Source organism: Aplidium turbinatum, chromosome 13 (assembly GCF_918807975.1).
Source record: "Aplidium turbinatum chromosome 13, kaAplTurb1.1, whole genome shotgun sequence".
Classification (NCBI taxonomy): Eukaryota; Metazoa; Chordata; class Ascidiacea; order Aplousobranchia; family Polyclinidae; genus Aplidium; species Aplidium turbinatum.
In genome coordinates, this window is record NC_137484.1 from 12,527,922 (window position 1) to 12,542,145 (window position 14,224).

General features: G+C 35.4%; 2 protein-coding genes across 2 annotated transcripts; both read right to left on the reverse strand.

Moving 5' to 3' along the window:
• Window positions 1-290: 290 nt before the first annotated feature.
• LOC145781919 (uncharacterized) lies at window positions 291-3,376 on the reverse strand. The gene is made up of 5 exons (XM_082593615.1): window positions 3,246-3,376; window positions 2,850-2,954; window positions 2,450-2,597; window positions 2,101-2,237; window positions 291-1,622 (listed from the first exon to the last, which is right to left on the reverse strand). Exons 1-5 carry the CDS (start codon window positions 3,306-3,308, stop codon window positions 1,377-1,379), a joined length of 699 nt encoding a protein of 232 aa, XP_082449741.1. The 5' UTR covers window positions 3,309-3,376; the 3' UTR covers window positions 291-1,376.
• LOC145781918 (transmembrane protein 19-like) lies at window positions 3,246-13,025 on the reverse strand. Its single transcript, XM_082593614.1, has 8 exons — window positions 12,897-13,025; window positions 8,115-8,228; window positions 7,363-7,500; window positions 6,869-6,998; window positions 6,377-6,507; window positions 5,840-5,948; window positions 5,443-5,534; window positions 3,246-4,961 (listed from the first exon to the last, which is right to left on the reverse strand). The coding sequence occupies exons 1-8, from the start codon at window positions 12,997-12,999 to the stop codon at window positions 4,786-4,788; spliced, it is 993 nt and encodes a 330-aa protein (XP_082449740.1). The 5' UTR covers window positions 13,000-13,025; the 3' UTR covers window positions 3,246-4,785.
• Window positions 13,026-14,224: the final 1,199 nt, after the last annotated feature.

The following is a 14,224-nucleotide window of genomic DNA, read 5'->3' on the forward strand; positions in this document are numbered from 1 at the left end:
GGTTCGTCCCAACAAAACTCAGTTGGATTATGCAATGGAAGGATTTGGTCAAATATGACGCCTTTAGGGGAGCAGGCTGCAAAAACTCCATATCGCGTAACATTGCTCGCCACATACGTAATATAACGTCATGCGATTGCAACGTTAAAAAATATGTCATATGATATCAGAACAGCCCGTGGGCTTACAGATTTCTAGCATAACCGCTTGTCCAAGATTACGAAAGCTGTTTAAAAACTCCAAGCATCCTGTTTCCTCAGTGTCACTGACAGTTCACTGCCAGAGACTTGAAAAGGCAATTTATTTCAAAAACATGCGACATAGTCACACACAGAGCAGTGCGTGTACGCGACTCATCACTTTAACAACTAACAATCACATTTTGTTCGTATCACGCACCACGATATACAATGGTTCAATCCGGAACATTGAGACCATGTCAGACAGCAAATCAACCGTTTTTTACATCTATTTAACGTCTGCAGACGTTAAATAGATGTAAAAACGGTTGATTTGCTGTCTAGGATGTGCAATTTGTGCATGTATATTAAGGAAACATAGACAAAAGAACTTTTCGGCGGGGTAAATGAAAGGATCAAATGGCAACATACAATCTGCTCTCTGAACATCGGCAGTCAACAAGGCACAAGTGCGAAGACGGGAAAAAATGTACAACTTCTCTCAACTACGGGTTTTCGAATTGTGGCAACAAAAACTTTTGAACACGACTGAAATCTGTTTCAGCAATCTGGTTATCTCAAAACAAATCCGGATCGTTCCAGTTCTAACAAGTTACGGCCAGTTCTAAGCCAACAAACGTGTACAAGCGACAAACTATCCACAGTGGGCTATGACGTGGCAAGTGTGCGGACGATAACCAAGGAAAAATACAATCACAAAATATTGTATTGCTGTAAGAAAATCAGTCTTTTTGCGATGATTCAACGTCGGCAGATGTTGCGTTGTAAGACTGAAACGACTTTGGTATATAAACTGGAAGAGTTTTTGAGATTGCGACAGAATGCATTACTACGTTGTCGAATAAACGATGCACAGAATTAATCGCAAACAGAAAAAAAATCGATATTTATATAGCGACTGCATGTTGTATTGAGCTCGTTTGTGTAATTACAGAAGCAAAGAATGAAAAAAAAAATGTACAAATGTTACTGAACCAATCAAGCATGACAGTGTAAGGCAGGATGAGAAGAAAGCCAAGGCAGCAAATCATTTCTTTTTTAAATTGATTCAACTTGTGCATGCATCAAACTAACTTAAAAAAGAATGGTTTGCTGATTGGAGTCATGATCGTTGTTACGTCCATTTAACGTCTATTGACAACGAAATGCAAAGTGAAAGCAAATCAGGAAAAAACATCAGCGACCCATGCTGTAATACTCCTCGTTTGGCCGGACCTTCAGAAAAGTGGTTAAACTGTTCGCCATCAACGTGAAACCTGCCATGGCCGCGATGTCCCAGGCGTCATCCATGTCTAACCCGTGAATGGCCAGATCCAGAAAATGCTGCTCTGTGATTGGCTCGCACTTGGACACGGCAAGAGCCAATGAGACGATAGCACGCTGACGATCGGTAAGCTCAGCGCAGTCGATGTTGGCTATGACCTAAGTTAAAAAATTAAGGTGTGATAAATCATCTATCGAATGTTGACCTCAGAAGCATATTAGTTACATTGGCAGAGGTAATACGAAACCTTACTTTTGCAGTGAACAAATGCTGTGACCCTAACAAATGGCAGACCATGCAACAAAAATACAACCTTTGCAACTTGTCAATACAACGCTACAAAATGTCGAAGCTATGCAAATAATGCTAAAAATCGTTTTTTTGGGGTTGAATTAGATTGCACTTGCTAACTGCATGCAAGCCCAGTTTCTTTTTATTACAAAAACAACATTAAATCGTATTTCAAACTACTGTATTTCGATATATTTATAAAGATATAACATGAATGATTACACAGACAGTAAACCAGTCGTTTTTTACATTGAATCAACATCTGCAGCCGTTGGTTCAATGTAAAAAACGACTGATTTGCTGTCTGGGTGAAACAACACGAGACGCATGATTGCGTCATCTGACCTGGTCAGCAAGGAAGCGATCTCTTGAAAGTGACCGATGCAAAGCGCCATGGGCGATGATGCAATACATGCATCCGTTCTTCGCACTAGTTGCCAGACCGATCAGCTCAAAGTCTTCTTTCTTCAGTTTACAGTTTTCTGCAATTGATTGCAAAAGCTTGATGTGTGCTGTCAAAATGTACCTTTTTCCGATATTAACGTAAAGGTAGTAACAGTAGAAGTCCAAAGTGTGATATCTGCCGGTTAAAACGGCTTTGTTCCGGTATAAACAAACAAGTATATAAAGGGATAGAAAAAAATTACTACAAACGCGTCATGACTGTATCAATTGGCACAAATTGTAATGATACCTCTCCGGGTGATGGCGTCCCTGTACCGTACAAAGCTCTTGAACTGTTCGGGTCGATTTGCCATGACGTGGTAGAGGTTGGGGATGAAACCAGACTTGTCGTCTACATTGTATAAGACCTCTTGGGTGGCTACAGGGAGGTCTTTGATCTGGAGGGAAAATATCGAAGTTGAATTCCATAAAGTTGGTGGTGTTCTAATCACGGTGATTAACAACACGGCATAGCATGTGGCATAATACCTAGACAGTAAAATCTGTCTGGGTAATATAATGACGGATTTTGCAGTCTGGTTAGCGACGCAAACTGTTTCTTGTACAGCGCAGCCACGTCGCGGCTTAGAATAAAAGCTCATGCAAATTCAGTAGTTATATTCAAGCTTCGTTAAATTGTCATAACTAACGTTATGCACAGGGAAACGGGACATGTCTGTTATACTGGTTGTCTTGTCATGTTGAAGTTCATAAGTAGAAGACGTTCTTCTGAAGAGTGAAGTGATGGATTGTTTCTGAAATAAATCAAGCAAATAGAAAAATTGCTTATACATTTAAACGACGTTTCTACTTTAACAGAAAAGCCTTTCTATTTTATTTAAGTTGAGAACTTTGTTGCAAAAAATCATTGTATCGTGGTTTGATTCTACAACAATAAAACCAACCACAAAAACAGCGTAAAGAGAAAGTGTGTTCCGAGTTCCCACTATACAGTAAAACAATCGTTCTTCAGCACATGATATTTAAATTTCAAATGTTAACTTTAAGTGACCTGGATCAAAACAAACTTCCTCAATTATATTTACCTTTAAGGATTGTCCACAATAGCGAGTGAAGGGAAGCAGTGACTTTGAAATCAAGTTTGTCATTATCGTTTGTTAAGTCATAACTTATGCTGAAGAAGCCATTGAAAGAAAGAGTTAATGAAACAAAATAAACAGAAATTTAAACAAAATCTATTTTCTCTCATCATAGATATACTCGAAAAAGAATTTCGTTAAGTTGTGAGCTCGAAACGTACCAGAATATCAGACCGCAGAAGGCGCGGTAAAGTTTAAGACATAAGTACATGTCTTGTTTGCCAGGCGTAATTGCCTACAGAAAAGTAATGTTGAACATGTGCCTATCCAAACAGTATTCGGCTAAACAATTGCAATAAAAACAAACGCTTCTCAAACTGGCAGAAAATATCAAGTAAACAACGTGGTTTCGTATGAAGATAGCCTTTTTGGGCGAGCGACACAACGTTATTTTGATGTAAAAATAGAGCAACATGGCGACATAATAAATTAAAAAAGCTTGCTAGGAAACTACGTTGCATAGTTGTGATGGGGGCAAGTTAGATCAGCAAATTCCAAACACCTAGCTTAGAGCAGTGGTTCTCAACCTTTTTGTCTTTTTCTGGTGCCTCCGAATCGGTCGTGGACCACTTGCAAAATTGTGAAAATGTAATTATCAATACCCCTTGAAAACGCTTTGAGGATCCCCTAGGGGTTCGTGGACCCCCGGTTGAGAACCGTTGCTTTGTTTAGAGCAACAAGAAAACCGAGATTTCCTTCAGCAACTTTCCTCAACGCATTGTCATCAGTTCATGCACTGATACAGTAGTATCTGTACAGAGCAGGATGCACTATCATAATGGTGAAAACGTTTATCACGTGGTTCGTACATTGGAAACAAAACAAGACCACAGCTGAAAAGTGAAAATGCACATAGCCTACTGACCATTTCAAACTGAAACTAACTTTCATCCAATATTTGCTAAGCATAAAAATTAGGTAGAAGATAAGTCGAAAAGATGCATCATCTTTATGGTATTTACAACTCAAAAAATACAGCTTGAACTGTGAATGGCTACAAATACGGTTTTCAATACTCTTGCTAGTGCTGCATTACCCTCTTAATATATCCACGGATAATAGATTCATCCCAGTATTAAACCCATTTGCTTTGGAACGGAATTTTTAATACAACATTCATCACTTATTAAATTGAAAATTGCTTGGGACTGAGATGGATTAATTAAGCAGATTCTATTGTACTGCACAAGAGTCCGTAGCTGCTAGATAACAGTATCAGAGTGTGCAAGAATATGTTACGATTCGTGGCTGAAAGTCGCCTTGTTTTTATGGCAAGAAAAATAAAACAGGTGGCTAGAAGCAAAAGTTTTTCTGGCATAGGCAAAACGTAAAGTAAACAAAAGGTACATTGCATGAAGTGAAAATTGGAACTAATTCACGCACACTCAGAAATAAATTCGTTTAAGCTGCAGGTCAACGACCATACAATTTCATCGTTTAATTTGGCGAAAAGACATTAACAAAAAACATCTTCAGGAACAACAACTTAAAAAAACACGTCCATAACATTCATAGCGACTTGATACACAACAGGAGTGGTCAGTGAGGTAATACAGCATGAGATAAAATTAATTGCATGATTGTTGAGGAAGTGAACTCCTGAAATATGTTTCACTCCAGGGCCTGGCTTGCCGACAACCTTCTTTGTTTCTTCGTTGAAACCTGCAGCGAAAAGTGAATCAAAAATGTTTAAATTCCCACTGTGCTATGACGTAGTTAAGGTTGCTCGGTAAGAAACTAAAGTGTGTAGAAAATTGCTTTTTTTCATTTTAGAGACGTTTTTGTTGTGGTCAAAATTAGTTTGCGCTGAACATGATCAAAACACTTCAATTGAAAAAAGGTTGAAAATGGCGGAGACTATTGCTGATCTGATAATAACATAAAACAAATTTTCTTACAAATTGCTTACAAAGTCCCTTTTTCAAATTCTATTTCAATACGCCACAGTTCAGTTATATACAGTTTTAATATTTAGGGCAGTAAATTGCGAGTAAGGGTGATCTGCAAAAACCTCCTGACAGAGTGTCAGATGTAGCGGTCTGGAGCCTACAGCTTTCCATTCAGCTATACACTGAATTGGTATAAATTCAAGGTCACTATAGAATTACTCAATAAAATACATCAGTGCGTTGACAAGGCATACCAGAGAACTGCAGAGTAGCACCGAAGGATGAATCGATCATGGAACCAGTAAAGCCTGCGAAGGAACCGGCCCAAACCAGTGAGAACTGGAAACTATCAAATACAAATCATGGTCAGTAAAGTGCTGAGCGGAAACATGGATGTCTAAAGTTTCAACGTTTGCGGATCGCAATCAACAGGTAGAAACTGTTAGGGGAAGAACTAATAACGCAAAAAAAAGTTGAACCAGGTAAAGCTAGAAATGAATATTCATCATCGTTATAAAGGTTTCCTGGACAGTGCAGCTAAACATGATATCAAAATAAAAACAAATTAGCACCAGCTGAGGGAAAATTCCACAAACAAAAATACATTTTTAACCGCTATTACTTCAAGTTTGAGTTCAACTGTACTATTACCTCATGAAGTCACCGGATATCCAATCGGTGATTGCAAAGGTGAGACCGATCAGGCTTCCACCGGCAATACTGGCGAGAGTTCCAGCGACGGAGACACCTCCGTTTGTTCCTGAGTGATCGAGGATGAAGTAAGAACGTTGCTCAACGTTAAAACAATTAAATAATGGTTGCACAAATTTGCAACAAAATACAGTGTGGTAGTTTTAATTTTTTTCATTTTCATCTTTCAGAGTTTCAGATCAACTTTAACCCGGGTTTGTTTAACCAAAACACGTGATTTCAACTTGACTGCTCAGCGCTACATTGGCATAAGTGCACAGTCTTGTAGATCAGAATAGAATAATAGTTAATAAATAATCAATAAGAAAATAATAAAGAAAATATAATTTCTTTATTCTATTTGGTATATTTTGTACTACAAGTGTTGATGACTAACTTTTCGCATTTTTGTTGAGTGCAAGGCAACATTCATTATAAGTACGTAAGTTGACAAAATAAAAACAAAAAAAAACGATCTAAATATTTTATGCATAATACCTGCAGGTACGATTTTTCCACTGGAAATAAGCCTAGCAGTTCCATTTCCCACCGCTGCCCCAATCTCTGACGCCCATGTGTCTCCACAGGCACACGCAATAGCGCCAAGGATAGACACAGACAACCATGAACTGAAATTACCAAGATACGGATCTGTTTAATGAGATTTATTAGACAAAGCTTCAAGCTTTTTTGAATATACAAATTTTGAACTCAAGAGTAACACAAAAATACATTTCCTTCAACAACATTTTTTGTTAACTTTTTATTAGTTGAACTGACCTTTTGACCAACAATTATTACTCCAAGTCAAAACTGTCTAGATACTTTTTCTAGAAACAACGTAGCCTACCAACTATGGAAGTATTTCAAAAGAAGCTTATTTTTTTAATAGGCCACAGACATTAGATAAAGACGGCGGACAGACAAGTCGATTAGTTATTTGAATTAAACAAAGTTATCCAATAGAATTCCAACTCATAATTCCTTTACCTTATGTAATGAGGCTGGTGGTGAAAATCTATAACTGTTTCTTTGCAGCCAACTTCAATGAGATACAGGAAGGTGATAGCAGTTGGTACACCGCCGTTGTTGAAAACGTTCAACCATGTTCTCTGTCCACCTGTTACGTTTGGTTATTATAGGTTAAGAAATCGTCAGTAAGAAATGGCGATTCTTGAAAATGAAGTATTTTTTATGCATCCAGACTACGCTCGGTGAATGAAGATTTAGATGAAGTGGACGGGAAGGCAAGGAAGTCAATCTTAGATGAAGTATGTTTAATTGTTTAACAGGAGATACGCATTTATTTAGTACAGAACAGAATGACATTTTTTTTTTAGCATTGCTTGATTTTTTCAATTAACAGTTCTGCTACAAACCACCCCTTCTGTTACATAGCGACCATTAACATTTTTTGATTTTTAAATCAATGAAAAAAGACAGTAAGTAAATAAAAAGAATTAAAACAGTCTTCAAAAAAATACCTGCTTCGGCTTCCTCGTCTTGCTTGGCTTTTCTTGCAGCACGAAAACGTGTTAACTTTGAGGAAGTGAAAAAGAACACCAACAGTGATGTAATAAATGAGGCATTTGCAAGGGTATGCACAAAGCCAACAAACATAGCTGCAAGACCAATCCAAAATTATATTTAACAATTTCAACAAAACATGACTCAAAATCAATCATCCCATACAACAAAATCAGACATTTTCACATCAGTCTGCAGACGTTGAATGAATGTACAAATGACGGATATTGCTGTTTAAGATAGCTTTTGCATCAACGGAAAGCTTTTTTCAATTTTTCGATTAAAGTATGCTATAGTTCAGTGACAGTAAAACACACTTTGTTTGAATTTCAGTTTGTACTTTAAATCAGTCATTTAATTTTAAATAGATCATGTTGCATACCATTGTTTTCTAAAAGCTGTTGATAAATAAACAAGACCTCATTTTAAAATAGACGCATTGCTTTCTGATTTGCAGCTACAAATTATTCAGCTAGCCTACCTTTAACTTCTGACAAACAGAAAGCATATATACTAATTAAGGAAACACAAATACAATTTTGTCTGATTTTACAATTGAACTGATGTCTTGCCTGTTGATGCCCTAATGTGATAACTTCTAAAACGAGTAGGACTTACAAACATACTTCCTATAAAAGCATTACTTTCTCTTTACTCTGAGTAAATCAGTAACAAATGACATGCAAACAACATACTTATCATGACTTACCTGCAACAACACCAGACATAGACAGGGACTTTTTGTAAAACTCCCTTACTCCACACAGCACTGGTATAACTGTGGCTGCCATCAAACGCTTTGGTGAAATAACAGAAATTCCGCCTAAATGAATAGTAAAATAATAAGTAAAACAATGCATAGAATATGTAGCATGATTTCTATTCCTAATATGTACACAAAGTCCTAATATGTACACAACATTAAATATGAGCATGATACAATAACTAAAAAAATACATATGTCATAGATATAGCATAATATTAATGTGTGTACTGTGTAACTTATATATATATTATATATATATACTAAAGTAGGCTACTTGATTTCCTCAAAACTATTCCATGTGCATAGCAGGCCATTTCTGTCCACAACGATATATTCACCCAAGTAAATGTTGACTCGGCACACAAGCACCAATGTAGTAAAAAGAGATTTGAAAAATATTTGCTCAATTTTTATTCGAACAGTGATGATTCTCTTTGGCTTCTTGTCAAAAACATGTTTTTCTTTACAAAGCCACCTTTTTACTTAATAAACACAAAATCATAGATGTGCTAGCACACTTCATTTATTTAATCGTATAATGGTCTTCTACCAAATGTTTAGAAGCAAAGAAAGCTGTTTGACACTGTGACAAACATTCAACAATGAGCTAAAGAAGAATGCTTCTTTATATGTAAATTGTCTGTGCTGTTCAAAAGCAAAGTGAAAGAAATAAGGCGACGAAACAGACATCTGTCATCAAACGAACAACAAGTGATTGTAATTCCATGCTGTAATCTCACATGGAAAACATCCCACCACAAAGATTCAATGTTTGCACAATTGGACTTTGTTAATGTACAAAAAACGAATGATGAGGAGCCAGAGTTTGCCTTGCGATGCAACAGGGGTATTAAATATATAAAAAGTTTGATTACCACAGTTTGCAAAAAATACTTTAATTAAAGAACATGATCTGAGATGATCACTGGCAATGCACCGCATTGTGTAAGAAAGTACAGTACTAATAAACTATTCCAGTTTCAACCAAAACTTTAAGCAGTTGTAGGAATGTATCATACTGATTGTAATGCCCATCACATTCACAATGAAAATTAAAGCATCGCAATTATCAGATAATTGTATCAAAATATCTGGCTAATAAGATATACGGTTTGTAGATTTTAAGCCACTCGCAATTTTATTTTTTCCTCTCTTTTTCTTTGAGAGAGAAATACAGAAGTTACAGCACCACAGACGCTACCGATCGTCTGGACATACCACTCGACTTGCAAAGTTTAAATGTAATGAATGGAAGGGTGGTCAGTTTAAAATGGTGCTTGGTACATTCCATTTATATATATGATAATCATCAGATTTTTTTTCAACTTTGTAACTACTAGTCACAGATTTTGCTGATTTTTACACATTTTATATATATAAAAAAATAATGAGAAAAACGAAAAAACATTTCTGAAATATCTTCATTGGGGACCGAGATAGAACACTTTGAATTTTTGGGAGGTCAGCACAGTTATTTTTTCAATATGAGCCTTCATTTTTTGGCCAAAACTCTTTACCTTGAACGATTTGCACAATGGAAACATGCATTTTACCATTTTAGGACACAAGGAATTTATTTTTGCACTTAAAATTATGCTAAGATAAACATTTCAAAAGGTAATTTACATTTAAAGTTTTTCTTATTTTATTTTTTACATGCTAACTTAGGGGAAATACTTCAGAGCATTGAGAAAAAGGTGCAATTTTTTTTTCTTCAAACGAAGCAACTGAAGTATACTGTAACACTTTTATCAAATTAGGTTGATGTAAGCTTTGCATAAACCAAAATACTCAACTTAGAATATACCAATAATTTTCTTAAAATGTTTATGAAGAAATGGCTGTAGTAGGGTAATTCCATTATAATTCAACCAATTTCAAGAAATTTAAAAACTCTCACCTCTCAGATTTTTGTAGTTTTTGTATAATATATTGAAGATACAAAGAAATGATTAAAAATATATTTTAAACTTTTTCCCTATCTTATTTGGTTCTTGAGTAATTGCGTATTGAAAATTTGCAAAAATGAATTGAACCTTGAGTCCTAGAATGGTAAAATGCATGTTTTTATTGTAAAAATCGTTTAAGGTAAAGGGTTATGGCTAAAATAAAAAAATTTCTGTGCTCACCTCCCAAAATCCAACTAGGGGCCAAAAAATTCAAAGTGCTCTATCTCGGTCCCCAATGAAGATATTTCAAAAATGTTTTTTGCTTTTCCTATAATTTTTTAGTATGTATAAATCAGCAAAATCTGTGACTAGTGATTGCAAGGGGGATTTGATTATAAATGGAATTACCCACTTGCCATGAAATCTATTCACAGTAGGCTAGTGACAGCTTCCACCAACTTGCAAACATAACTACAGTAGTAATGGTGCTTGCCTTGAAATCTATTTTACCGACTTACAAACGGGTCATTCCATGCCAAATGAGCAAATTTTTTGGAAAAATTACACCACATGTCATAGATTTTATTGAAATTTGGCATACTTGTAGATGTCGAAGAAATATAAAGAATGCAAAAAAAATTTTTGAAAAATTTCAAACATTGGTGGAGTTATGGGCATTGGAAAAATCACCATTTTTGCCTGTTCCACTTCAGTGATTTTGTCCAATTTTTTGTCATATTTCTAATTTCTTATCCTACGATCATACAATATGGCTGAAAATTGCTAAACAGACATTTTAAGATCCAAGGAATCCAAAAATGTAAACTAAAAAGTTGACAGAGAACTTCTTGATATGATTATAAAGGTTTCAACTTGCTACATGCATTTTTCGGAGGCCAAACTTTGGGGGCCTATAAAAAAAATGGGTATAAAAATTAAGAACTGAAATTCACATGTTTTATACTTATACCAATACACTTTCATGTCAAATAAAAAAATTGAATTAATTTTGATAACTACTATGATAAAAGTTAGATTTTCTGACTTGCAAATTTTGGCTTTTTTTACACTCTTTGTTTAAGATTTTTGTCTATGACATCACAATTTACATTATTGCTTGTTGATGACATCACAATTTACATATTGTTTGTCATGACAATTGTTATGTAGCTCATGAATGAATTGAATACTGGTAATACACTAAGGTTTAGTGCAGTAGGCCATGCACCATAGTAGTGGTAACTTGTAGAGTTATTGAGTTAATTACTCTTTTAACTGTGATTTCAATTTTAGGTTGTCCTATTAGCAATGTATTATTCCTAACATGCTCCACAGATCTTGCAACCAGAAAAGATACTTTTCCCACTGTTCAAGTGTTCAAAGATACCAGATGCTTCTAGCAAAGTGAATTTTTATGGTACAATACCTTATTTTTTTCCAATGTCATAATGCTGTGATGAATCCATAACAATTGTGTTATTGTAAAACTAATGTAGTACTAATAATATGATAACTACTATAGTGCATGGCCTACAACGTTAAACCTTAGTGTATTACCAGTATTCAATTCATTCATGAGCTGCATTATGACAAACAATATGTACATTGTGATGTCATCCACAAGCAATAATGTAAATTGTGATGTCATAGACAAAAATCTTGAACAATGAGTGTAAAAAAGGTCAAAATTTGCAAGTCAGAAAATCTAGCTTTTATCATAGTAGTTATCAAAATTAATTCAATTTTTTTATTTGACATGAAAGAGTATTGGTATAAGTCCAATACATGTGAATTTCAGTTCTTAATTTTTATACCCATTTTTTTTATAGGCCCTCAAAGTTTGGCCTCCGAAAAATGCATGTAGCAAGTTGAAACCTTTATAATCATATCAAGAAGTTCTCTGTCAACTTTTTAATTTACATTTTTGGTTTCCTTGGATCTTAAAATGTCTGTCTAGCAATTTTCAGCCATTTTGTTTGATCATAGGTTAAGAAATTAGAAATACTATAGGAAATTGGACAACATCACTGAAGCGGAACAGGCAAAAATGGTGATTTTACTAATGACCATAACTCTGCTAATATTTAAATTTTTTCAAAATTTTTTTTTGTATTCTTCGTATTTTTTTGACATCTACAAGTATGCCAAATTTCAAAAAAATCTATGACATGTGATGTAACCCATTTGCTCATTTGGCATGGAATGACCCAAACATAACTTTAAAACACAGTGTTACTTTGAAATCATGATGAATGAAAGTGCGGCATAAACCGTTTAGTTTGGTACATAATCTTTATCTTAAAACTGACAAAACCTTGATATGTGAAACAACCAGGAATAACCTACCTGTAGAGGCTTTTGACGCAGGGCCGGTTACCGAGATTAACAAAACTAAGCTTTCTGATTGTTGAAGTGTTGTTGCCAGGAAATTATTCCATCCATCAGGTGCCGCTGAATGGAGAGCAGTCCTTAGAATGCGTTGCCCAAGTGCACACCCAGAGATTCGAACTAGCGCTGCTTGATCAATGAAGCTTCCTCTTATAGCAATCATTGAAAACGAAAGCGAGAGATTATATGTTCCGACAATCAGCAACATCAAGCAATAGATGTGTCTGCAAGTGAGATACATCACATTTGAGGGGGAAAATATAAATTGCGGGCGGCTTAAAATCTATAAGCCCCGGATATACAATTAACTGCTCTCGACTGTACAAATAATGTGAAGTTAACAAATCTAATACAGTCAAGTATGATACAGAAATTATAAATGGTATAGATATAAAAGTTAGAAGCCGTATTGATAAAGCATAGACTAGTACCGTACCATAGTACTTACCATAGTGTGTTCTAAATGATAGTGAAAGAAGCCATGCTATCAAAATAACTGGTAAAAATAATGTTACTAATATGGTGAAAAAGGTTAGAAGAGCTCTATACATTTTAACTAAAGGTATAGTTGAGTACGGTATATGCAAAACTTAAAACCTGGCAAAACAAAATGTTGCAATTATAGATCATCCTAAGCATTTTCAATTGTTCACTAGAGTATGATAATGTGGACAAAGTTACCACAGGTAACTTATTTTGTGGGTTAAAACATGGAACCATGGTTCAAAACCTCTTGAAAAAGATGCCGAAGATGGTTGATAAATTTCATACTTTATCAAATTCACAAAATATTTTCCTAGCGAACAAGGTATCGTAGCCACTTTATTGTAACAACTTTTGTAAAAGCTTGTAAGGCATGAAACAATCAGAACATGGTTTTTCGATTTCCCTGTGAAACCAGAAAATATTCCCGCTTTGTCACGAATTCTCGTAGCTTTATGGCAAAATTTTCACTTCTCTAAAGGTGTTTTCTTGCTTTTAGGATCTAGGTATTTATTCTCGATGGTCTTCGTTACCAAATCTAACGTTTGCGGATGAACGTTATATTTTGCTTGCTCAACACAACAATGCATTTCTTTTTTCCTCTTTCTTGACCTTGTGCCTTGTTCCACTTGTCCTTATCACTTTGGGTCACTTTAAATCTAATAAAGCAAACCAATTACTACAAAAACCTTTGAAGACCTTTCCTCGCAGCGAACCAATGAAGCGTGACGTGAAAAACAAACCACTAGTAGCATTGAAGCACAGATTTTGAACGGTTTGGTTGTAGTTTTGGTCGAACAATCACTAAGTCGAACATTTTGTACTAAAAAGACTTTTTTGACTGTTACAATTAAATTATCTACAGCTCCCAATATGCCTCAATGTCTCGACGTAAAAATTGAGACATCAGATGGATGAGACCAAGACGGGACTTTGACGGTTCGAGACCGAGACACTACAATCAGTATCTCGAGACAAGACATGTCGAGACACAGCACCACTGATCAGGTGGTCTGTCATTTGTCGCAAAAATATATGAGCGCATTTAACTAGGCTACATATAGGCAAGAATTTTTCCCACCTCTAAAAACTAACTTTCCCCTATGCCTTCATTTATGAATACGATAAATGTTTTCATAACTTGTGAGAATGTTATCGTTTTGCGCTGCCTAGCTATATGTCACTTGTCATTTTTACAAAATAACAATAAAAAATGGCTTCCTGACTGTCCTGGTGATAATTCCGTCGTGTTTCATGTGGTTGAATTTTAACCATTTGGACAGAACAGGACGT

Excerpts from the sequence above, each read along its gene's own strand:
- LOC145781919 (XM_082593615.1), bottom strand. The coding sequence starts at position 3,308 with ATGACAAACTTGATTTCAAAGTCACTGCTTCCCTTCACTCGCTATTGT. Across the intron at positions 2,955-3,245 it reads ATTGTGGACAATCCTTAAAG|AAACAATCCATCACTTCACT; the intron begins GTAAATATAATT and ends GATTTATTTCAG. Across the intron at positions 2,598-2,849 it reads CCCGTTTCCCTGTGCATAAC|ATCAAAGACCTCCCTGTAGC; the intron begins GTTAGTTATGAC and ends TTTTCCCTCCAG.
- LOC145781918 (XM_082593614.1), bottom strand. The coding sequence starts at position 12,999 with ATGTATAGAGCTCTTCTAACCTTTTTCACCATATTAGTAACATTATTT. Across the intron at positions 6,999-7,362 it reads AGACGAGGAAGCCGAAGCAG|GTGGACAGAGAACATGGTTG; the intron begins GTATTTTTTTGA and ends CAAACGTAACAG. Across the intron at positions 5,535-5,839 it reads ATATCCGGTGACTTCATGAG|TTTCCAGTTCTCACTGGTTT; the intron begins GTAATAGTACAG and ends TGTATTTGATAG.